This window comes from Solea senegalensis, linkage group LG10 (genome assembly GCF_019176455.1).
Source record: "Solea senegalensis isolate Sse05_10M linkage group LG10, IFAPA_SoseM_1, whole genome shotgun sequence".
Classification (NCBI taxonomy): domain Eukaryota; kingdom Metazoa; phylum Chordata; class Actinopteri; order Pleuronectiformes; family Soleidae; genus Solea; species Solea senegalensis.
This window is the reverse complement of record NC_058030.1, coordinates 23501935-23528225: the sequence shown is the minus strand read 5'-3', so window position 1 is coordinate 23528225 and position 26291 is coordinate 23501935. Positions and strand designations below refer to the sequence as shown.

The 26291-nt window shown below is 41.6% G+C and overlaps 1 protein-coding gene across 5 annotated transcripts in view; it reads right to left on the bottom strand.

Annotated features, from left to right (window-relative positions):
* The window catches only part of mef2aa (myocyte enhancer factor 2aa), a 74235-nt gene that overhangs the window by 42024 nt on the left and 5920 nt on the right, over positions 1 to 26291 (bottom strand). For 4 of the 5 annotated variants that reach the window (XM_044035608.1, XM_044035611.1, XM_044035609.1 and 1 more), the window contains exons 1-2: positions 26048 to 26203; positions 5408 to 5611 (exon numbers count right to left, since the gene is read on the bottom strand). In XM_044035608.1, the coding sequence (XP_043891543.1) occupies positions 5408 to 5461 (54 nt within the window). In that variant the 5' untranslated portion in view covers positions 5462 to 5611; positions 26048 to 26203. Of the gene's footprint in view, positions 1 to 5407; positions 5612 to 26047; positions 26204 to 26291 lie in introns of those variants that run through there. The other variant, XM_044035610.1, reaches the window with a different exon arrangement.

Below are 26291 nucleotides of genomic sequence, written 5' to 3'. Positions count from 1 at the left end.
TGTTTTATACTTCCTCTCCTCCACCAGACAATCTCTGCCAAAGACCAGTGTGCAGGATAAACTGACACACACACACACACACACACACAGTTGGCGTGTCAATCAAAGGGTCTATCAGTGTCTGTCCTCTGGCAGCGTTGCCATGATGACAAACAAGACATCTGGGACTGAGAGTGCAGCTGTGACTGGGACATAGCAGGAGACGCCTGAGTCACAAACACCTCCAGAGGGGTGAGGTGCTCACTGCCTTATTAGAGCCTCATGCCACCTCTGACAGCCCCCCATGGCAGACATGAGAGCAAGCTTGAGAGACACAGAGAGGTCTGGCACCAGCTGGCAGAGTGACCCGAGCCCTGTGGCTGCTGCCCTGGCTGTGCAGCGCCAGCATGTGCTGGGCTGGGAGATAGGCCAGGTCCACCACAACTGTCTGTCTCTATCAGTTCTGACTGGGACAGAACACAGAACACAGCCCTAGGATTCCCACGTGGACAACTGAGGGTGCGAGGGCCTCGGCCACTAAGTGGGACTGACCTTGAAACCTCCAGGCGCAGAGACGGATCCAGAGGAGAGGATGACATGTTTGTTAATAAAACATAAGCAGGTTTTCCAGAGACACGGATACAAGACATTCATGTGGAAATGTTGAGTTTAGTAAAGAGCTGAAAACTCAGCAGAAACCTACAAATAAAAGGTGTTGCGTTGACGAGACTGATTGATCTGGATCGATATATCAATTCAAATGCATTTCCATAAGTGTAGACATGCTTTACAATAAAAAATAATGTGGGTTTTTTTACTTTTCGCATCTTCAAGCGGAAGCTTACTATGCAAATGAGGAAGAAGGCTCCACCCACATGAAGTCAACGCATCGGTCCAATCCCAAACCAACCAGTAATGAGTGTTTGAATGCTTCCTGCAAAGATGATTATATATATACATATATATATATATATGTATATATGTATATGTATATATATATATACATATATGTAAGCTTACTATGCAAATGAGGAAGAAGGCTCCACCCACATGAAGTCAACACATCGGTCCAATCCCAAACCAACCAGTAATGAGTGTTTGAATGCTTCCTGCAAAGATGATTATATATATACATATATACATATATATATATATGTACACATATATATGTGTATATATATATATATATGTGTATATATATAATATATACATATACATATACATATATATATATATATATATATATATACACGTTATATGTGTATATATATATATGAGTAATGGAGTGTTGCTGAAGACTAATCACACAGAGAGCCTCATTTGTATCAAGGCACTTATTTTACCACTGTGTAAATCCTCATCAGAGAAGTACAATGGAATACTTTTCCAAACATCGAATTCAATATAATGTACATGAAGAGAAGGAGACATGCTTTCATTCTTTTAGGTCAAAGACTGTCGTGAAGGAGGACAGAGGAGACTAATAAACTGCTCTAGGGCTGAAGTGGCGTAAAACTTCAGGGTTACTTCAGGGTCGATGAATTTTAATAATCGTCGTCATCTATTATGTCATTGCAGCCCGACTGAAAACTCACCATTAGACGTCACTCAATATTACACACTGGATATTTAAAGTAAAGGCAACCCATGTTCCATTATGTAAAAAAAGAATGTCATATCATATCATAATGAAACTGTCCATTTGCACCCTTAATAAACTTAAATGATCACAGTTAACACTGTCCCTCTGACCGTAAACAAGCTCTTTACCTGTTGCAAACACAATGATGACCACTCAGAACTTTGGGAATGGGTGCAAACTAAAAGAAAAAAAAAAAAAGGGAGGTGTGCGCTCTGTTGCTCCCTGGAGAGAAAGTGAGAGAAAGCTGCTCTGTGCCTACAGGCATTTGATGTGCCAGAGCAAATTCCAAAATGAGCCACAGCAAGGGCAGGCAACCCTCCACCCAGCAGCAAAATCATCAAACTTTTAATGACTTGGGCAATTACCCCCAGTGAGCCTGCTTAATGACATCCAGAGGACGTCACCAGACACCGCTCACCAGGCTACAACAGTCTTTTACCCTGCACTCACTTACAGCACTAATGTGCACCCTCCCTGTTAAGCACCATCTCTGTAGATCCACAGCTGCTGTGAAAAGCAGGTACCACTGTTGTTCATCTGTGTGCTTCACGAGTTCCACACCTGTCAAAGCAGAAGCCAACAGATGCTGCATCTGTCCAGAGACCGTACGCGTGTGTGTGTGTGTGTGAGAGAGGACCATCACGTATGCAGGACATGGCTCGGAGACTGGTGCGTTCATTAAAACTGACACCACATTCAACAGAGGTATAACATTATTATAACTGTGCCGACTTGTATTGATGGTTTCATCACACTTGTCATATTTTGAACATTAGACCCTTTCTCCTATGAATTATAACAGCGGCGTGTCATTGTACACAGTAAAAATAAAAACTGCCCGTCACAATTCCTGATAGATTGCACAATTACAGACCTTCCCAGCCTCTGCCACGCTGCATGTTATAAATCCTGAAAGGTTAACAACCCTCCTAAAATACTTGAAATGATAATGCAAGGGAGCCCCCACTGTCCCCCCACACAACATCCTGTGCAGCAACACTATCTAATTAGCCCACTTAAGGGCTTCTTTCATTTTAATGCTACCAGTATGGATAGTTTGTAGCAGAGCGCCACAGATAAGGATTCAAATTGGATCCTGACAATGAGGAGCGTATGCTAATAGCTATTGCCCCTTGGTTTGGAGCATGCCCCAGGGAGATGGTACATGTGTGAGGGAAACATACACACATGCATACATCACGTTATACCATAGCTTCTTTTCCTTTTTTTTTTTTTTAGCACAGAGGCCTATTGTCGTAGCAGCTTCTCTGCTGAGCCAGCTGAAAGTAACTGCTGAAACGCCTGCGCTGGGCTGATAAACTTTCTTACAAATTACACAGTGAGACATTTCAAATCTGATGCAAGCACAGGACTCTGTGCGGGAGACACATTAGTCTCTCTCTCTCTCTCTCTCTCTCTCTCTCTCTCTCCGCAGCTCCACTTTTCTGTTACGCCAACTACAGACCAATCTTATAAGACTCATTATCAATCACGCTGCGCGACATAGACCTAATAAACCGGGCCAGTCCGTGACATCAAGTATGATGCATGCAGACCATATAATGATGACACCTATTGACTTGTAGGAGTTGACACAAGTTAATGTCATGAGCTTCCACCAGAAGATGAATCGGTCCTCTGTTTAAATGTGTGGAGAGTTTTGCTCCCTGTGTGTGTGTGTGTGTGTGTGTGTGTGTGTTCTCTGGTGTCCTCCCACAAGTTCAAAGACATGGGAACTGACTGGTTGACAGGAGACTCTAAATTGACCGTAGGTGTGAGTCTGAGAGTGAGTGGGTGCACCTGGAGCTTTCGTCCTGTCAGATTCCCCCACGACTCTCATGTGAAGAATAAACGTTGGATATTGAGGAACCAAAGTTAGGAACCATGATCAAAAGAAATCACTACGACTGTTTCACGTGAGGCACCTTTAACGTCCACCATTAAGGTTGCGAAGCAGAAGACCTTCAGGTACCACAGAGGCGGCCGGGTAATGAAACATCTTATGGGGACATCAACAGCCACACTTCATAGACCGAAGCGTAAACACAGAGACAATTCAATACAAAATAATATAAAACATATTTAGATGACGCCACTCCCGTTTCGTAATATCACTAGATTTGTTATTGATAGTTTGGAGCGTGCCAACAACATTGTTGAGAAAGCAAACTCCTTTCACAGATACGTGAAGATAATGAATACTAACTTGCTCAACTAGCGATCGGATTACGATCTGTTTTCGTGTAACTCCACCTCTTTCCTGTTTTCGCACGTAATCAAATAAACTATAGATACCACCACGAGTGATGCCTCCCTTCCCCTTCTTTGTGGATCCCACCCAGAGCCAGGTGTTACAGTGACAATTGGCCCACAGTGAAGATTTTAGTTTCAGACTTGGCTGAGCTCCCAGCCTCACAGTAACAGATAGAGACACAGTTAGAGCACCGTTTGGATGCTACCATATCAGGTTAATCCCCAGAGGAGAGAAAGGCACTACTAATGTACCTCTATTATATTTCTGTGAGCCCAGCAAAAATGCTGCTCCACCTGTTAAGTAATTGTAATTATATTTAGAAAAAGGGGTTAACAAAATGTGTTCTACTTGGATACAGAAAACCTCAGCATGCACATTTATCGGTGTAATCAATCAAAAACTGAAGCTTGAAACGGAGCACATTTAGAAAGAGATGGACCTACGACCTTCCAGCTATAGATATCTTCAACTGTTATTCCTGATTTAAACAGACCCAGACTGTCTTCTCCAGTGTTTTGCTGTTTAGGAGTTTATATTTAACCTGAGCCGACATAGAGAATTCCAGCTCGCTCTCTCCCTGTCTGTGGCTAGAGCCGGGACCGAGCACATAGCCGGGGGAAGAGAAGGGTGCTGTGTGTCCTGGCGACCCACCCTGCAAATGAGAGGGTGCATGTTGTGGTGTGGTGGCTGCTCCTAATTACAACCAAACACATCGAGCTGCAGCAAAAAAAAAAGGGAGCCAGGCCATACTGTCAGGCCAGGGGACAAGCCCTACAGTGTGGGGAGGCCACAGTCGGCTTGCTGTGCTGCTCGGTAGCCTCGCTCCACTCCCACGCCATGCGGCCCCCGCTGCAGCCCAGCACTCCTGCTGCCTCATCAACTTCTCCGGCTGAAATTGCAGGGTGGCAGGGGACTCACGTCTGGAAATACGACCGCACTGACAAAGAAATGTCACGGTCCCCGTTCAGCTTGCTGGGGCTTCAGGGAGGGATGTGCGTCTGTGTGGATGCGAGCACACGTGACAGCTGCTGAACTCTGGTCCGACTGTAACCTTCCGATACAGGTACAGAGAAGGGACAGGCAGATGTGATGCTCACTGTTTGTTTGTTTTTAATCCATGCACCCTGAATATGATGTAGATGCTTCACTGAGCACAGCTAACATGCTATAAAGGGAGTTGTCCACCACCACGTCATGTGACAAGGACTTGAGTGAGAGTAAAATGTCTGGTTAAAACTCACAGCAGATCACTGATCCACATATTTGATTTGGCAGAGATCTTCTGCCCCGGATGCCCTTCCTGACGCAACCCTCGGAGCTCTCTGGAAGTGGATGGGGTCAATTTAGAGTGTCCAATTACCCCAATCAATGGGGAACAAGAAGGGTAGACCCTACACAGAAAATATTGGTGTCCATAGATATCTGTGTGATGTTGGACAAAAAAAGTGGTACAGAGAGTATTGTTTCCATACACAGTCAAATACAGGTGTGTCGGTAGGTGGTTGCTTGGTTTGGTTCTGCGTGACACTCACCTGTCTGTTCCTCTCATCCATGATCCGGGTGATCTGTATCTTCTTCCGCCCCATGGCTGTGTCCTCTCTGGTCTGTCTGACACCTCAACAATATCAGAAAAACAACAAAACGCTCTTCTTCCACTCTCCTAGCACATGGCGCAAATGTCTCTGTTCTTGTTTGCTCTGCTTTCACTCTTCTCGATGCACTCGTTGCAAGACAACCTAAAGAGAAAGAGAAAGAGAAAGATACAGGGGGTTAAATAGACACACTCCTTACACACTTCAACGCACCGGCGGCCTCTGCACATTCAGAAAGTATGAGACGCACATGGTGTGGCTCTATCACTGCTGCTGCTGATGCTGCTGCTGCTGCTGATGCACTTGAGCCACAGCTGAAGTCGATGAAAGACGGCCTCACAGTCAGACTTTTAAGGGCAGCAATTTGTCATGGACAACTTGTCTTAGACTGAACGTAATCAACTATAATACTAAACCCAAGGATGAAGTGAACCATTAATGTGAACGATATTATCATTATTATCATTATGAAGGCCTCGACACGCCACACATATTTCTTTTACGAGAATTATCCACGCGTTAATAGCATTTTTGAACTTGTGACCAATATTCATGTAACCCATTATTTACGCTCAGGGTTCTCAAACTGTGGTGTGTGTACCGCCAGTGGTACATGAGCTTCCTCAGGTATTTATTTCCTCTTTTTCGTTTTCTTTATCAAAATGACTGAGCACAAGTTCATCATTGCTAGATGCTTATGCTTCATCTTTCTTCCTGTGATTGTTCTGGTCACTTGGTGTAAATAGAGAGGACGCATCAAAATAAATAATAATGTATAATTTACATATGACGCGTGTACATTCACATGGAGATGAAACTCAAAAGACGACGTAAAATGATTTTACTCTCTTCAAATGGAGTCAAGCTAAGCTAAGCTAAGCTAAGCTAAGCTAAGCTAATCAGTTGCTGGCTGTAGCTTGACGTTAACCGCGCGGACACTAGAGCGGTAAAACTCTTCTCATCTCATCTCATGCGCCTGCTGAGACAGAAGAGCGCGGTTCCCCGGCTCTTCCTGAGCCGACCCACCCTGACGCCAGCTTCGCACTGAAGATGATTAAGAGAGCACCTATGTCTGAGTTTGACAGTAGCTGAAATCCCCTGGGCCGGTGGAGAGGCTGCAGGGGGGCTGTGGAGGGAGTGGTATTCCCACATGCACTTCTAACCTGGCCAGTTGTTCAGACTGCACTGTTCCCTGGAGAACATCTAACTCTGTCCTGTCTCTGCTGCTCTGCAACAAGAAATATAGCACCCTCCCTGGAGGTACATTCATCACTTACACACAGCAAATAGAAAATGTCTAAACAACTACATTTCCCCTGTGAGCACAAGCGGAGAAAGGTTAACAACCCCGGCCATTAGATACATTCAGCTGTTGTGAGGCCAGGAAGCCGGGGGCCAAACTGGCAGTGAAAATGAAAATGACCAGTTCCAGTGGCACACAGTCATTATCGGTTACAGATGGACTGGCATTATGGTGTCTGGCTGTCTGAATCGGCGCTCCACTGTAGGCAACCTTGACTGAGATCACCTCGCTAACTACCCACGCACTGCTGTCTGAGCCAGGAAGTAACCGCAGGAACATCACCAAAGAATTTCCCCCTGAACTGACTCACAACAGGCCAGCGAGGGCCAGCGAGGGTCAGGGAGGGTCAGGGAGGGTCAGGCAGGGTCAGGGAGGGTGACAGGAGGCCAGGCTGCAGGTAAAGTAAGTTCTGAAGACACACCTGAGGGGTTAGAGTTATAAAAGATTACATCTACAAGAGGGATTATTTTTATACCGAACTCAAAAAGTAAATGACACATTCTAATAAAGCAGTGTTGTTCAGTACATGTTGATATAAGTTAAGCAATGTGTGTCATTTTCGTATTATCTGACTGTTATATTTGTATTTTTTTTATAATATATATTGTATTTGAGTGTAATGTAACAATGTTGTGTGCATGTGCTGGAATAGGTGGGTTTGCTGATTAAAGTTAGTGTTAACAAAAGAAAAAGAGTTTTGGATTCATAAATACTTAGATGACTGTGGTGTAATAAAGGGTTTTTTGTAACTTTGGTTTAATATCTGTGTTTTATCATGACTGTTCTCTTCATCTCAATCCACTACTTCACATTATCTAAGACATCTGTGTACCTGTTTTAGTTTAGAGGAGCTTGTTTGAGGTGAAAGGAGACAGCACATCAGACGAGCATATACGTGCGTACGCATGCATGTGCCCACTCTATCCTGTCAGCGCGACTGTCACCGTCTAGCATGGCTTTCTTATGACAAAGTTAAGACACTCTTCAGAATACAATTAACACCAACTCATCATCCAGCTTGTATTCAGAGTGATTATTATATGTTAATAGTGTGGTTGATGATATCACATCATACTTATATTGTGATGTTGTGTTACAGTGAGAAATTCACCAATCTAAACTTTTATTCTCAAAAGAAGAGATCAGATTATGGATTTTGGTTGCATTGATAAATATGATATTTATTATACTGCATTAAATCTGATAAATATTATTAATTATATTATATATGTAGACATTTTAAAAATACATGGAATTGACAACGTTATATTCTGAAAAAGGTTTTATTTTACGCTTGTTTGTGTTGTAGCAGAATTTGACCATATTTAAAGGCTAACCCTAACCCTAACCGAATTCAAAGGCCAAATAAATAAAGCAGGCGTTATTTGAAATGAAAGGTATTAAGTGTTCACAAAGAGCCGGTGTTTTATTTTAGAGTGTGTTTACAGTGTAATGTCACTCTCACTCTTTGAGAAGCACAAACATCTCAAAAGAAAACTTTTCCTGAGCTCAGAGAAACAACCTTTATATCTCATATATCAGGATACAGCCTCAAAATATTCAGATAGTATTTATAATCACAATTTATACATATATTTACATATTGTATATATATATATATATATATATATATATATATATATATATATATATATATATATATATATATATTGTATTATAGATTGCCAATAATCTACGTCAGATAAGTTTGTCACTTGAAAGTTCGATTGAAGTATGATCAATTGTTAGTTATAATATGTTTATTGTCAGGTAAACAATCTAGACAATCAGCAGACTCAGAAGAGAAGATAAAGATAAAGACGTGCCAAGGGATTATCTGTTGACATGATACTAAATACCTGCTGATGACTAGTAGAGAGTCCCAATAAAGTGTTAACAGATATGGCCACATGACATCATGTTGTAGTGTTTCTTTCAGAAAACCCTACAGTAATTTGCTGTCTCTTTTTGTAATTGTCATGCTTTCCCTGCACATTTCTGTGTCTGACACACACACACACACACACACAGAAGGAGCACATGATAAACACCATAAACAGATACTCCTCTGGCTATGTTGATGCATGGTTCAGTTGATCACGTATGTTTGCACGTACAAAGAGCCGCATTGTACAAACGCTTCAAAAAAGACAAAAAACAATAGAGCTGCACAATAATCCTAATGCCATTTGATCTTTGATTCTTAATCTTTTCTTCTCGTTCTTAGCGCAGATGTGTCTGCCATCGTTAGAGTTGTCTAGTTTAGTCTAGGATCGTTGGTCTTACATCACGATAACTCATCACGGCTGATATAATGTCAGGCCTTATTGTCAAACAATGTGTATGTAACAATAACAAGTAAATGCTGAACCACCAAATCCTACACTAACACGCCTATAGTGCAATAGTTTAGCGCTTGTTAAAATTGGAAGACGTTTGGTCCAAATGAGGACGAGTTGTGTTTCGTGGCTACGTCTGCGTCCTCACGATGCGCGTGGAGATGTCCTGTGCTATGCTACACACACAGAACATAGCTCACACGCCGCGGTTTTCTGGCTCACACTGGGGGCGTGGCTGAATTTTGAAGGTCGAGATCATGACGTCGCTTTGATCAATATTCGATTGACAACCAGGACCGTGCCGCCCTCATGTATCATCACCGCTATACACGTTACATATAGCCAAGGCGATAAAGACTGTTGGAAGTGGAATACACTTAGATTGAATCTACCCTAAATGTACAGTTCCTTTATTTGATTCTAATTTAAATTGTTTTGTGGACATACATTTCAGTATAACTTCATTTTATTTCAATATCTTTATTGATTTGATTGAAAAACTTTTTAAAGGGCGCATAAAGATGGTCAGGTTTCATTCTCTACATTCTCAGAATTACATTAACATCTGACACAAAAGTATTTGTTCATTTGTCACAACGTCTGCGTGTCATCATCACAGTATTCCACATTATCGCGTAATATTGCATCATGCTGTGCGGCACGTACACGTACACCTGGTCCACACTCTGGACTCGCACTTTCTTATCAAACACTTGTAACACATACGTCGATGTGTGAAGAATGTGTCGCCACAGGAACAAGCACATCACTTTGACAGAAAGTCAGTGTGACACGTCTATTCCTTACTGTGGAACATAGATGTATATATATATATATATATATACATATATATATATATATATATGTATGTAAGTGTAACACAGGCTCACTGATCCTCCATGACGAGGTGCAAGACTGGCCGATGGACGGGGAGGCTGCTCATCCTCCTCCTCCTCCTCCTCGTCTCAGAACGACCACAGAGACAATGGGAGACTTGGTGACAGCCCTGGCCTTTTCACAATCAATAAAACATGCTCAATTCCCTGTGTAATTACTGGATCCAGCATGTCCTCCTCGCTCTCCGCTTCGACGCAGGCTGTGTTTACTCCACGACAAAGTTGACGCATTACTCCCTCAACTGTTGTCCTATATAAAAGGTAATATAAATGTACACAGAATAAATTCATGTTGCAGGGGTTTCCATAATGAACACAAAATGAGGCCAGCATTATATAGCTGTGTGTGTGTTTTATATATCTATTTATATATATGTATATATATATATATATATATATATATATATATACATACATATATATATATCTATATATACATATATATATAGATATATATATATATATATACTGTACATATATATACACACACATATATATATATATGAAAAATCATTTTAATTTGTCTAAATATAATAACATAATATAATAACATAATCTAAAATATTGAACATTTTGACTTAAAGAAGCACTCAATATGAGGCGCGCCTGCGTTCACTTCTTTGAAGGAGATGGACAGAAGCCAGAGTCTGGAGCAGAGCCGTGACAGTTGTGTTTCCTGTGCGAGGCAGTGTTGGCCTCAGTATCCTACCACAGGCCATGGGCAGACAAGACTCAACTTCCTGCCCCTCCACTTCCTGTTATTCAGGACCCTTCTACATGCCCTCTGTGGGGGAGTGAGAGTCAGAGAGGGAGGAAGAGAGGGAGGGAACCACCTAGGGGACACCCTTCCCCTATGATCCTTCCATCCTGACTGTAAACGTCTGAGACTAAACAACAACAACAGCGGCTCATCTCTCTCAGCTTGGCTCTGTGTGCTTATCATGTTTACAGGAAGGATCATTACACAGGCTGGACATGCTGCTTTCAACCACTCACTTTACAATTAGTAGGCAGAGACCTTTCCTTGTTGTTCAAACACTCCACCGGTTACATAAGAATGAATCACAGCTCGCACACAGCACGAGTTAATATACTGTACATCAAAACAACACCATTATGACAACTGGAAAGGATGCAGCTGCCTCACACACACACACACAAATATCATGTGCACTTATTCTGTAAAATAATCCACGATGCTCTTGTATCAAACCCAAAATGTCAGCACAGTTGCCGGGTTATGACACAGAGACGTGACGCGAGGCAGCCTAAAATCCACACTTTGAGCCATTTGTTGAGCCTCGACACCAGCGCGGTCGGAAATGAACATTCACCTCTTTGTTCTTGCTTTCATCAGGAGGTGCTGTACCTGTGAACAGAGCTGCTGGCCTGAGGGGAGTGGAGTCAAGCCAACCCTCTCATGCTCTTTCCCTCTTCCCTTTGTGAGAGTGCGCTTATCTCCTTCTCCAGCAGTGAAAGGCAGGATTGTGGCCCCGGCAGCATCACAAGTGTTAATGTCTCCTGATGCTAATCTGACACGCGGCTGATCCCTCAACAGCCACTTTTTTTTTTCCACCATCCCTTTTCAAAGGCCCCCAACCCCTTTTCTCTTTCTTTCTTAGTTTCTTTCTTTCTTCCTTTCTTCCTAACTCATGTTATACACGCTCTCACCTCAGTTTCCAAGGCAACTAATGAGATATAATTAATAAGTGCTATCACAAGGGCATGCACACAAAAAAGTGAAAAAGGAGAGAAATGGAGCAGCCTGTAAATCATAGACTTTCTGCAGCGCCTCCCTTCCTCTGAGAAGTATGGCTGTGGGCGACATTACTATAATACAAGATATTCAGTCAAAAAGGATTCTTATAGGAGTACATGTAGGGTCTCGAGGGGAAAATCAAACATATGGATGTTTGCACAAAGAGAACTCTACGGGCCAAAATCTTCACACTGTTCAGGCGAAGACACTCCCACCAATAACGAGCATTCCTGATCCTTGTCTGTCTTGTCTGACCATCCTGCAGCTGTAAATGGTCACCGGCACCAGCAACGGTCAAATAACTACAAGACAGAAGCAACTAATAGAAATAACTCTAAATAAAATATATCTTATATATATTTTTATTATATTGAAATGGAAGTTCAGAGGCATCACATGCAACCAGGCGCCTACTGGATGGTACAAGGTGACACTGGCATGGTGTTCTCTCATGTGGTGTTCTCTACGGTCTAGTTTCCTCCAGGGAATCGTGGGAACATCATTTACAAAATTGACACCAGTTGAAGAAGACCTGATTAACTCCTGAGGAGAATGTTAACTGATTATATAATTAAAGTGACAAGTAGATTTTCCATTCAAACACGTGTCTTTTTGCAACCAGAGAAGCTGCCCCCTGGTGGCCACTCATTGCTACGTCTGCCCTACTTCCTGGGCTCCACTTTTCAAACTGGAGAACTACATACATTTATTTTATACAGAGCTCAGTCAATTAGGTGAGTGCCTCACACTGCAAGAAGGTCACCGGTTTGGATCCGGGTTCAGCCGAGGGCCCTTGTTTGTCCCCGTGTTTGTCTCTGGGTGCTACAGTTCAGTTTCCTCCCACAGTCCAAAAAATATGCAGATTAAGTGAACTGGACTCTCTTAATTGGCCGTAAAAATGTATGATGGACTGGTTACCTGTCCGGGGTGTACCTCACCTTTCCTCCAATGTTAGATGGGATTGCTTCAATTGAGAGAGAGTCTGCACTAAAATGGCAGACGGCAAATAGTTAATCTGCTCTGACGACTGGTGGCTCACTCCAAACCTCCAATGACCCAGCTGTAATCCCACGTTGGATCAATGCAAGTTCAAACAATCCTACATGCTGCTAGCACCTTGCTTGTGCAAGGGGACCGTGTGTAAGACAGGGACCAAGAGACATAAAGCTACTTATCACCTCCAAAATGACATGAAAAGGAAAAGAAAACCCCACAGGATGAGCCTGTTCTCACCGAGAGAACGTTTCACTTTATGGAAATGATGTCGTTCCGCAGACAAACACTAGACATGGATCCATGCTACAAAATCTGAGCGAGGATATACAGTAACAACCAATAACCAAAGGACATCATCACATGCTGACAGCATTACCAGACAGACATCCTCCATCTCACTCTCACTCTGCTGTCAGGGGATGAGAGGACTACGCAAGGTGACTTTGACTTAGTGCCTTGGGGTTTCATGAGAAACCGCCATTGACATTACATTAATTTCATGTCTCTTTTTTAACTGACTTAGTGCCACAGAGTCCCGCATAGCATGGGGCAAAAAAAAAATTTGCTTTGGCTTCAAGGCACAGGCAGTGAGGGATCTGGAGGCCAGGAAGACAACAGTGACAAATAGGTGACATGACGAGTAAATTTAGTGTCTTCAACACTCGGACGAGACATTCACGGAACCAGTGTCGGTTAGAAACTTTCCAGAGAAAACCAAAAACAACAGTAAAGAAGTAAGAGCAGGAAAGAAAAGACAATATGATGGTGTTAACTATGTGGAACGATAAAAAGGAAATAAGACTAAGAGAAGCACATCGCGCCCATCCCATCCCATCCCATCCCATCCCACCTCTGTGGTAGTGTGCGGCAGTGGCGTTGTAACATAATTACTGCTGGGACACTTCTATTCCCAATGATCCATTTGCGTCAGTCAGGTTTTCAAGCCCAGCCAATGAATGGATTCTCAGTTTCTCAAGGATAAAGAGATGACCCTCTCCTCGCAGTTATATCCATTTCATGTCGAAAAGCCGCTCTCCTCCTCAAGGTAAATCCCTTGATGAATATTTGAGTCAAACTTTCATGAACAAAGAAAACTTCTCGGACGCGACGATAAAGTGATGAATTATCGCTCAGTCAGATTGACTGGGTTTACCAGTGTGTACTGTGCCTCCATCCACTAACATTAGGTCACAGCTTCTTTCCAAAGACACTTCAAAGTCTTTATTTGATGGTCAGCTGTGGAGAGTCAGAGTGTGAGAACAATGTGGCATTTTGTTGATGTTGAGATTCGTCAATACGGGCAATGTTAATACTTATGCAGCCAATATATGACGCCAATTTTGTTTGTGGCTCATACATTTTGGCTGTTCCTGTATCTGAAAATCTGTTTTTAATGATAACAAATCATTCAAATTCAATTCTTGAATAAGCTTAAACACATACAACAACTATGGTCTGCAGTGCACTTATATAACTTAAATAAAAACAAATTATAAACCAAATATTAAATATTTATTTCATATACAGTGTCAAATAGACATTTGCTTTTGACTAAATGTCATAATAGTTATATATTAGAATAATTTTTTTTTGTTCTTAAAGTAGTAGCCATATGTAATTCTTCGCTCTGGTGACATACAGTCCACGTGATAGTAAAAAGGGGAAACTTCACCCATTTTAGTCAACTGTGCTTCTCATCAGATCATTCATCACTGTGACTTGAGAAAGTCTGAGGTTAAACTCTTCACCATCACAAATACAATAATGTCTAATCATACACAATCTGCAGCATGTCATGCTGTGTGTGTGTGTGTGTGTGTGTGTGTGTGAAAATCTAACTGACAGACTAACGAGTAACGACTCGCTTCATCTCAACACTGTTGGTTGAACAAACTGTGTCTCACAGCAAAAGCCCTCCATCACAAGCATTCCTTATGACAGTACGACAGTCACTTTAACAAGTCAGTGTCTTGACATGGCACGACATCAGTGTTCAGGACTCTTTATGGATGAGCACTTCCTGTGTCACACGTCGCTACAACTCATGAAGTTACATGTGATGACATTAGAGTGAGTTTTATTATAATTTTTGTATCTTTTCATTATCTTTATCAACAAAAATAATATAAATATGTATATTTATATTATTTTATTTTTATATATATCATATATGTACATATATATATATATAGATATATATAGATATATAAATATATACACCAATGACGACCTAATTTGTGGTGCACCATTTAGTCAGTGGACCTCAAGGTTTGTGTTTGTAGAAGTGATCAAATTTATGAGGTTTGTTGAATGCATCTTGAAGCTGCCCTTCTATGTACAACATGCTGTAGATCCTGCAGAAGTAATGACATTTACAAGGATCTTTGAATGCATCTCATTAGCTGCTGCTTTGTGTTGGAGTTTAGAATATTCAACGGATAACACCCTTGTTATTACAGCATGCTCATCCTTAATCGACAATGCTTTTTTGCTAGAACATTGTATTTGTGTATGTCCAGTGTATAAAATTGACTTCCTTCTTTTCCTTTTTTTTTTAAATTGGTAGAAATGTAAGATAAAATAATTATATTTATTTATGTTATATTTGTATATAAGTGCATAATCATCAGATTGTATGAATTGGTTTTTTTCACGACACAGAAAGAACCTTCTATATTTATATCAGGAGGTGTGTCAGCTCTATGGAGGCCGACCACCGGGAGGCGGCAGCAGGAGACGTTTACCTAAATATCAACTTAACTTCTCTCGAGCACAGAATTCAAGCATTTGCAATGACCCACGTCATGTAAATTTAACACACTGTACATTTAACTGTTCTTACTCACGCACACACAAAAACAAACAAATGGTGCTCGAGGTTTACACATTTGCATAGCATTATACGCCGGTGTGGCGCTGTGGTCTAATATGGCACAATGGCATGTGTCCATTTGCATGCTTGTCCATCATTAGATGGACTTCTCACGAGAGAATAATAATAATAATGCCAACACCACAGGGAGCGACAGCGCCCCCCTCCCCACCACCACCACCATTACCCTCCTAGGGACCCTGCGAGTTGTGTTAAGTACCATGGCAGTCTTTTGATGTTGAAAAGACCACAATTCAGAAATGGTAAACAGCAAAGATGAACCAAGATCTTGCTCCGGGGGGGAATCCACAGAGTAAGTGTATTAAGGACGTCACGCATAATGTGTCTCAGCAGTAGTGCATTCTCCTGCACTCAACAAATCTTTATAAAAAAACACAGAGGATTCGGATTAAGACACTGAGATTTTAGATATTCAGCTCTCCCCCAGTGTTAGATGATCACAAGACAGATTTCACTAAAAAAAAAACAGTATTTTCCTACATATACTGTAATATCTGCTTTTATTGGGAAAAAATGTAAAAGCTCAGAATAAATATTAGATTTTTCTCTTCCCATTTTATCTTCAACTCAATGCCTCTTTCCCACAGTGTTCCATTACATAAAAGGTTTATGCAACGTGAACAGTGAAGATGGCCATGAGTCATAATAACAGTGAAAGGGGGGATAGCTAAAGTAGCTTTGATTTTTTTTTTTTTCCCTTATAATTTCAGGCTGCAGAATGAATCTTTGAATGATTGCTTACAGGCCGTGTGATTCAAGCATGACTCTTTTCATGTAAACATTTCAAATAACGCAGCTGCTTTTCCTCCTCTGACAATACATTATGACAGGAAGTGGCAGGAAAACATATCAAATCTGGCTCTGAGGAATGTGTTGTCATGGGGTTTTTACATTATTGTGTTTCTGTAACACACTAGGAGACAGATTTCATTTTGAAGTGACAGCCTGATTCTGCTTTGTGAGCGATGGGTCTGAATATTTCCTCATAGTATCGGCCACGTTAAGAGACTTCGACGTGAAAGACCAGAGGAGCATTCTTCTCTCTCGTGTCTCAGTCTAAGAAATCTACTCAATTCAATGAGGAGCATTCACTGAGCATATTATCTAAGGGCCATTTATGCAGTTAACCCACAGTTTTTCCCAAATCAGATGATGTGTGCTAGCTGTCACATGAACACTGTGTGCAAACACTGTGATGGAGGGAGAAAGAGAGAACGAGGCAGACGGTGAGAGAGAGAAGGGGAGAGAGACCCAGCTGTGGCTCACCTCTCCAGGAATCAAACTGTTTGCTGATAGCCTCTGGTCCTCAGTCCCAGGGCCGATGGGCTGATGAAGGATGCCACCCCCCCAGCCCCAGCCCCAGCCCCACCCCCATATATGTTCTGAAGACCCATGGCAGTTGGAACAGCGACAGAGGTTGATCGGAGGACGGGAACAAAATCAACACAGACTGACACGGATGCAGACTGGTAACAAGTCCACCATTTCCACAGCACACAGAGGGAAACTGACATGGAGGCATGAACACCTCACTCTCAGTCCCAGTCTCACTACGGGTCCGATCCAGGACCCGCTGCCACAGCCACAAACACGGCACACACCACATCGTCTACAACATTCTGCACCTGCTTGACAGACAATGGCTTTCCTAACCAGCAGGTGGCAGTACTGCATTTATCACTGAAAAAAGGAGAGTGAAAAAAATTATTTGGCGGTGAAGCACAAACATCACTCAGTCACCACACAGACGATTGATCCAGACGACCACATCGTGGTTGTAATCGTGTCCAAATGTCCAAATGAAATAAGAGGCTTGGAAAAGAAGAAGGAGGGGCCACATGGTAATGACTAGCACTGTTGCTGGACAGCAAAAAGGTCACTGGTTCGAATCCGGGGTTCAACCAAGAGCCTTGCGTATGGAGTTTGTGTGTGTGTGAATGAGTGAGTGAATGTGTGTTTATCCTGCGATGGACTGGCGACCTGCCCAGGGTGTGACACCCACCCTTTGCCCAATGTCAGCTGGGATTGGCTCCAGTTCCTCCCCCTCCGTGACCCTCATGTGGAGGATACAGCGGTAGAAAATGAGCTAGTGAGGTCCATACATGCAGTATTATTTGATTTGACATGCTAAATTCACTGTACAGGACCAACGGTGCTGCACACGCCGCTCCCAACGACGGGCTATGGACGGTCATTAACTGCCCAACACGGTGTGTCCTTGGCATAAAGAGGGAATGTGTGAAGACGATCTCATGGCTTGTGGACAAGGACATTCAGACATTCAACTGTTCAACTACCACCCCCCAAACTGTCCTGGTTCGTAGAGTCTATCAAGACAGATGGAAAAACAAGGATATTGCAGACCAGGCCTCCTTCCGGCAGCTCAGGGGGGCAAAAGAGCAGCTCCAGTAGCTTCCTTCCAGCAACTACAACACCAACTACTGTTTGCACTGACTCTGTTTCTTTGTGATCTTGGGAAACATAATGTGAGTGTGGATTAACTGGAGATAAAGGTCGTTATTTTAGCACTTGAGAACAACACGGTAAAGAGGCTCGTTACACAGAGTTTACCACGCGGCTACAAGGAAGTTTACTTTGCACACAACTCAATTGTTTGTATAAACAAAGCAGGGGAGTTGAAATCTCCAGTGAAGGCAGAGGAAGATCTACAATACAGCACCAGGAACTGAATTCACTGGGGTATATTAGCAATCAAAGGAGATCTTTTGATCTAGTAAATTAGATTATAATATATTCCTTTGATTTATGTATGTCTCATTGAAATTCAGTTAAAAATGCAAGTCAGCAAAGAGATGTCTTTCTTAACTTGTCTTTTCTTGTCTTTACGCACGATTCTACTTAATATCACAGTTTTACTACATGTGACGACTTAGTCATAGTCACTCACTGTTATTACAGCTCCGGTGTTTGCGACACGTAGCGAACAATAAGAAAACAAGGGCTGAAAAAAACAATGACTAACTAAACCACAGCAGACTCATGTTTGGTTTACATGTTCTTCAGCGTGGCCCACTCACTTCTGAGATGATGCACAGCGGGAGCCTGTGGTTTCTCTTGCACTCCAGAAAGCCGAAGAGGGACGAGGTGACATGTTAAGAAGGTGCTAAATGACTCAACCTCACAAAGTCATCACCTTTGCTCCACCACATGCTTCCACAGTCCACCGTCCACAACCACACACATGCTCTTATTCTGCTCAGTAAGGATGATTTGTTGTAAAAGTATTGACTGAATACTATGACTGTTGGATGTTGGATGGTCACAGGCTGACAGACTTTAAAACGTGCTAGTGAGGTCCTCTTTAGTACTTTAAAGTGTATTTTAGTATTGTAAGCTACAACACACACAACTTCAAACATAATGCATTACTTTTGAGATGATTTGTTGGGGCATTTGGAGAAGTTGGTGTCCATGTGCATGTTTGGGAGTGGTCATGGGTTGGACTTAGGGCTGGGCGATATGGACCAAAACTGATATTGCGATATTTTTTGCGCGAATGGCGATATGCAATATTATAACGATAATAGCTCGCTAGCTCACCGGTTTAGCTCGCTAGCTCACCGGTTGGCCGCTCAAGCTGAAACCCGACGTCCGGAGCGTACAACAGAAACCCGGAGACAGGAGACCAGAAACCCGGAGACCAGAGCCTCGGTGTCGGACATGGTAAACAACGAGCCGCTGATGTGTTTTAAGTCCACTTGGAGCCGAAATCTGCGGCTAACAGCTGGTGCCGCTCAAAACTAGCGACAACAAACAGACATCACGTCACCAGCTCAACTTTTAAAGAGTAACGAAGATGTTTAAGAAAAATTACAATAGTACACATTTTATTTAGGAAAAAAACAGTGCCATTATTCTTTTTTTTAGCCACCAATTGCTCACTCTCCACCTGCACCGTGTCCGCCACGCTGTCGTTCAAATGTCTGTTGTGATGCGTAGTGAGGGTGGGAGAACATCGCCTAATATGGCGATATTGTCTCAACAACATGTCTCTTTCTAAAATATACCGGTATAACTCTTACTACCGGCTGTAGTTGGACTGAAATAAAAAAGGTACTTTGGTCTGATACTGGTCAAAATCCCTGGATTCACCATCGAAAAATACATAATAAAAATGAATCCAATAACTAAATGAATACTTAGCACAGACAATGCTTTTGCAATTGTTTGTTATGGCGAGGTGGAAACGCATCAGCACAAATGTGGTTAAAAATGGTGTCTGGAATCCAAGCCCTGTTTTTCGTTGACCCATCCATCTCCTCCAACCTCCTTTTAACACAGATGTGCGGTGTCACCCGTCTCCCTGATCTCCATTTTTTTTATACAACAGAATATACAGTATTGACACCATGTAATGCAACTGCTGATAAAGTCATGTCTATACTGTATATTCTATTGTATTGTTTATAATGTGAATTGTTAATATTTTTCTACAGGGGGAAAATGCATGTTTATTATTTATAACCTTTACCCTGACTGTCTTTGCTGCTGTTAAAATGTAAACTTCCCCGCTGTGGGACTAATACAGGATTATCTTATCTTACCTTATTCAGTAGGGCTTGTTTTCAAATTAAAATCTCTAATTGAAAAAAGCAATTAGCAAATTGCAGTGGCTGCAATTAAGGATATATGTTACACAGGATGTTTGACTGTTAATGGTTTCAGAACTAGTCATTTAAATCTTTAACTTCTCTTCAATTATAAGATATAGTCATTAATATTTGAATGATTGTGGTAATGCTCTATCATGTGTCTAATCTCTATACCAACGTGAATATTGAACTGAAGCTGCTACGTGTCATGGCACATGGCAGCGAGGCGTAAGGACGAGTCTGTGATCATCGTGGTGAAAGCAGATTAACAGCAGATTTGTAGTGTGGCTCTGCTTGGGGATCTTCACCTGCTGTTTCTCCTGTGTGGTCCAGGTGGCAGAGGTGAACAGACCTCCAGTCCCTGCTTGTTTGGGAGAGCAGGGGAGACAGGAAGAGACAGTGCGACTTAAGCTGCTCTGCCCTGCTCAGCAGCACATGTGCTGAGTGAGCCAAACAGGGTGGCTTACCACCACAGGTCTCAGTCAAGGGCAGGACAGTTGAAAGGTCACTGTTAGCGGCCTCGCTGTACAAACGTTGCCTCAGCCAGCGATATATTCTCCGTCTGTGCTGACATCGAGTTCAGTTAGAGGGCCCAAACCATACTAGAGATTCTCAGCATGGACTGTTTGTTAAGTCAAGGCGAAATATGCTTTCATGACATGTACAGTTATTGTTTTTAAAACTTAAAGACTAAGACGGGGCCATATGGCTTATAAAATAAATACTATTGTCAATATATTGTTGCATTCAGCTTCTCCCTCTTTTTAGGTCGCCACAGCATATTTGATTTATATATATATATATATATATATATATATATAATATATATATATATATGTATATATATATATATAACATATATAGAGATATAGTATCATAAATTGCATAAATTGAAAACAAATATATGTTGATGTTGTGTCGATGTATAAAGGTGAGCAGCATATGAACACGCTTTGAAACCCAAGGCTTGTTCATGCCCAGGCTAATGAACCACAATCATCTCACATCCTGTGGAATATGAGAAACACCACCGCCGCACAGACAAGGGTCAACTGAACCTGGGATTCTCTTGCAGTGCCGCATGAGAGTTATGTCCTTACACTCTGTGTTTGCAGCTAACGTGAACTATTCACTATGAACCAGACACAGAAGGGAAAGAAATGCGGCTTCACTTGAAATCAAACTTTTACTTTGAAAGATTCAGGCTTATAGCTCAATATTAATAATGATTAAATTCCCATAATGCTAATTTCTTTACCAAACAACGAGCCAGGACTGTTCTCTTCAGTCAGCAGGAGACAGTCTACAGTTCACTGTGGTCTAAAACATTATCTGCCAGGCTCAAGATTCTGCATCCAACCTCCAGGTCTCACAGGAGAACGCTGGAATCTTCATATTGATGCACCAATAAACAATGAATCATGTTACTAAGGTGCTTTTGTTGGTCACAGAGCACTGAACCTAACACCAAATTCCAGTGTTACACACACACACTACTAAAATGTATCTAAAGTTAAAAACTAATTATGTACAGAGAGAATAGATAGAAGGAGAACAAGAGAGTCAACATTTCACTGCATGTGGTTAATTGTTTCTGTGAACTTAAGCAAATTTTCTAATATCTGCAGCTAATTAAAACCGGTTTCATTAACGGAATCAACCACAACTCTTTATTAATATGTACTAATGATTTTCCACAACACTCAGCTGCACTTGAAACTCACTTGCCAAATGTTCAGTACCAACAGCAGCTGGCCTTGTTTAAATGTCACTTCAGTGCTGCGCATTAAAATCCAGCAAATAATGCAAAAACAGTTCAAAATGGATTCACAACCATGTAAAAAAAAGAAAGAAAGAAAGACATAAACCGGTTGTAAAACAACTGTAATCCAATATAAAAGCCAAATTTGCAGCAAAAAAAAAAGAACATCTCAGCTTACCAAACAGTCAAAGAAACACTATCCCCCTTTATAGGATCAAGAAGGTTCAGCTTCTATCGCTTATTTTTCATTCAATACATCCTTGGCTTTCAGCTTTCTGGTGTTTTGTCCTCCTTGAAAAAAAAAATGTCCTGGGAGGAGAAGAGTGGAGGAGAGGAGACTTTCACTCAGTGATTCAGAGGCATCGTGTGAAAGCCAGCATTCTCTTTCTGACAACCAGCGTTAATTGCAGATCCAACTCGCCCACACACTCCACATTTCTCCTGGAAGGAGAAGCTGAGGCACTGATACTGAAGTGGGATGAGGAGTGCAGTAAAAAGATGCTGCAGCTGCCCATTCCTCACACCGTCACCACCTCTCATCTCTCCCCCTCCGCTGAGAACTTCTGCAAAAGACGCTAACATGCACTTCTGCACACATGCAAAAAACACAACACGTAACAAGGCTAAAATACTTAGAAACACAGTCATAGTTGTTGTGAAATATCATCCGTCTTACATTAGAAAACCAAGCTGCCCTTGATGAAAAGATACAGGGTAAAACTTTAATTATTATAATAAAATCTATTATATCTGCTCCCTCTATGTTTGTGTAAGAGGTCATTTCAGTAAATTAATCAGCTCTGAATTATTAATTTTATTAATTGACTGGACATATCAGTGTCAGTGGACCCTGGATCACTACTATGCTCCCATAGGCTCTACAGGCATAGCCGCTACTAGCAAGTCTAGCACAAACAATGGCTATTTTTGCTCATTTTAACGCCTCATTTGTTGAAAAGGTTTGTACATGTCATTTTCTCCTGAAGATGAACGACCGTTTCAAGACACAAACAGAAAACAAGATGTAACACCTGGTACATTTCAATACTTTTGCGTGCAGACAAACGATCGTTGCTACTGCCACCTTGTGGTAATAGATACAGTACTAACTTAACAGTACTTAATTATTTTAATTGAATTGTATTTTGTATCAGTGCAATCACTGATAAAAACATCCCAGCCAACATTAGGGTCATATTAGGGCTGATGATACTGGTCCCAATCGGGTTCCATGGTGGCCACACCCATGTTTGCCCACTTAGTACCCTTGCCAGGTTGGGGGCCGGCCTGTTAATCAACAATAAGCTTTTCCAACTATCATTATTCCATCTGCCTTAACATATCCACTATCAGTCGACCGCTAAGCAAAGATAAAGCATGTGGGGTTGTGTGAGGTTAGGGCAACAGAACGCCGACGACCACGACATTATGTGTGTCCTCACATACATCACGTCCATGCCTGACGCTCATACAACATAAATGTGTTGAACTGACGTTCACGTCATCCACACATTAGATATAAGAGCTCACGTGACGTGGATCATGAGGTCCATTACTGCCATGGCCCATGGCTGCACAGAAACTAATGAGTGCAGATTGGAGGGCGCTTTATGCATTGCTTTAGAAATCACTTGCAAACAGCTGCTAATGTAATGTACATGCCGACAGAAGGGCAGCAACATAAAATGGACAGTGGAAAAGAAAATGCAAGTACGCTTTGATGCTGCTGAAACAGGTCCAGTCCCTGAAGCTATTATTCTAACAATAAAATCTGTCATTGGTTCAACAACCACATCACTATAGGGCGTCTGCACAGAGTTGTTTCATGCTTATTGTTGCAGTCAAAGAAGTGCTTAACAAGGATGCTGATATGAATTTGTTGGATTTAAACTATACAATAACACAAAAAGCACTTTACATGTTCCAACATGTCAGACCACCAGAAGGATTCCAAAGACTCAATTCGTACTGGCATCAACTCCACAGCTGCAGCTTGGAAACAATATTAATGACAGATAGATTTGAGAGGATCGTGTTACTGTTACTGGACATTGCTCACTGTGACATGACCAGAGGGTTAAGGTCACGGGAGACCAAGAGATTCAAAGAAGTACTGCACAGCAAAGGTCCTCACAGTCACAGCGAGCATTTGAAATGCAATAAGGTCTTCAAGTGAGTTTACTCTGTGATAAATAAATCAAAGACACAAGGTGGGATTGCATGCATAGTTTTTTTTTTTTTTTAAATCTAAATGTAAACACAATGTTTTTACACTCGAGGGAGGTGGAGAGGTTGGCAAGTCGCTTCGGATAGTGTTTAGAAATGACATTTTCACTGGAAATGGTAGAAAAAGGAGACGAGAGGAGGAACGTGTGGGCCGATGATGAAACCACAACATTCCTCTACTTAGTGGGAGAAGCATATATGATGACAAATAATGACGGACGCAGCAAGAGAAACACAAAGATCAAGCGATGATTATCAACAGCTATTATTTACATCATCAAGTCGCGACTTCTCACCCTTCTTTAAATCATCTTTAATTTGGCACCACCTACTACGGCCTAAAATCCCTAATTGTCATTTTTCTGACATACATTGCAACCATGATTTGATTTACAAAATTATATACATATATATATATACATACATGTATATATATATATATATATTTATATAGAGTAACGTGTCCAGCTGAAGTGACGCTTCCATAATTAATATTTACTGTGTAGTAGTTTTACAAAATGACACAAACGATTAACACATGTAGCATATACATTAATGCATTGGTGAGAACTTCAACATATGAATTCTTTACAGCATATATTTCATTTCAATCCAAAGTATGACAACAATTTGAGTTGAGGCTAATTGTGTTGTTTAAAATGTGATCTTGATTTGAAAACATGACCAAAAAAAAAAAAACGGAAACGGACGATTGGGCCCAAAAATATGTGGCACATGTTGGTTAACTGACAATAAACTGATAATAGTTAGTAGATATAAGGACTGGTGACAGTAGGTAGCAGTATATATACACACATATATATATACATATATATGTACTTACATATATACAGTATGTATATATATATATATATATACACATACATATATGTATATATGTACATATATACATATATGTATATATATACATACATATATATGTAAGTACATATATATATACACACACATACGTGTGTGTTGTATTGTGTTCAGTATGGACAGAAAAACAACAAACCCTTGTATTTAACTTTCATTCAGAGGCAAAACTAAGTCTTTTGAGATCTCACATTTTATCGCGATAATTATTGATACTGACAGATTGTTAACTTTTTAATCGTGTTACGTGAGATCCCACTTGTCTGGCTTTAAATTCTACATACAATAACAATCACATATATATACTGTGTGTACTGTAACTGTGGCATTAACATCTACACGGATGACATGTTTTTCGGGGGACGTGCAAACATGCAATTTGCTTCGAACACGACGCCGCCGGTGTGTGTCGGTGTGTGTCGGTGTGTGTTGCTGTTGTTGCAGCAGCTCCACTGTGTCATTACAAACACACTGATTACTATTTTCCCTGTTTGACAAAGTACGCGGGTTCACACTTTCGGTGACTTTTCTCTTCACATGTTGACGGCAGCTGTTTAACGAACACATCACACTAACTCACAATGTGAATAATGATCGTAAAAAAAATGTCAAAAGTTATTCCAGTGACAAAAGCACACAGACGTGCACGTGCAGTGTGACAACACACACACACACACACAGCACATCACGCACCGGGCGGATGATTTGAAATGACACTGCGTTACTTTCCTCTTATCTTCAGAGAAACACATTCATGTCTTCACATCTCTCTCTGTCTCTCTCTCTCTGTCTCTCGCGCTTTTCTCCTCTACAGTCAGTGGCGCTGCCACTCCACACACACACACACACACACACACACACTTACACTCACTCACTCACTCAGTCCACGCAACATTGTTTCTATTTCCGTTACTCACCTTTACTCCCAAGTCAGCGGCTGTATATAGACACTCTATATCGGTGGCTCCGCTGGATAAACGTAATTTCAGTTCGCATTTACACGCTCACTGCTATTTTAGGGGGAGCTGACAAACTCAGGGTGAAGACCAGTCTTCCTCTTGTCACTGAGGCTCCTCCCCCTCATCTGACGAGCTCTCTCTCTCCCTCTCTCTGTGTGTGTCTCTCTCTCTCCAGCACACTCCCACACACACACACACACAC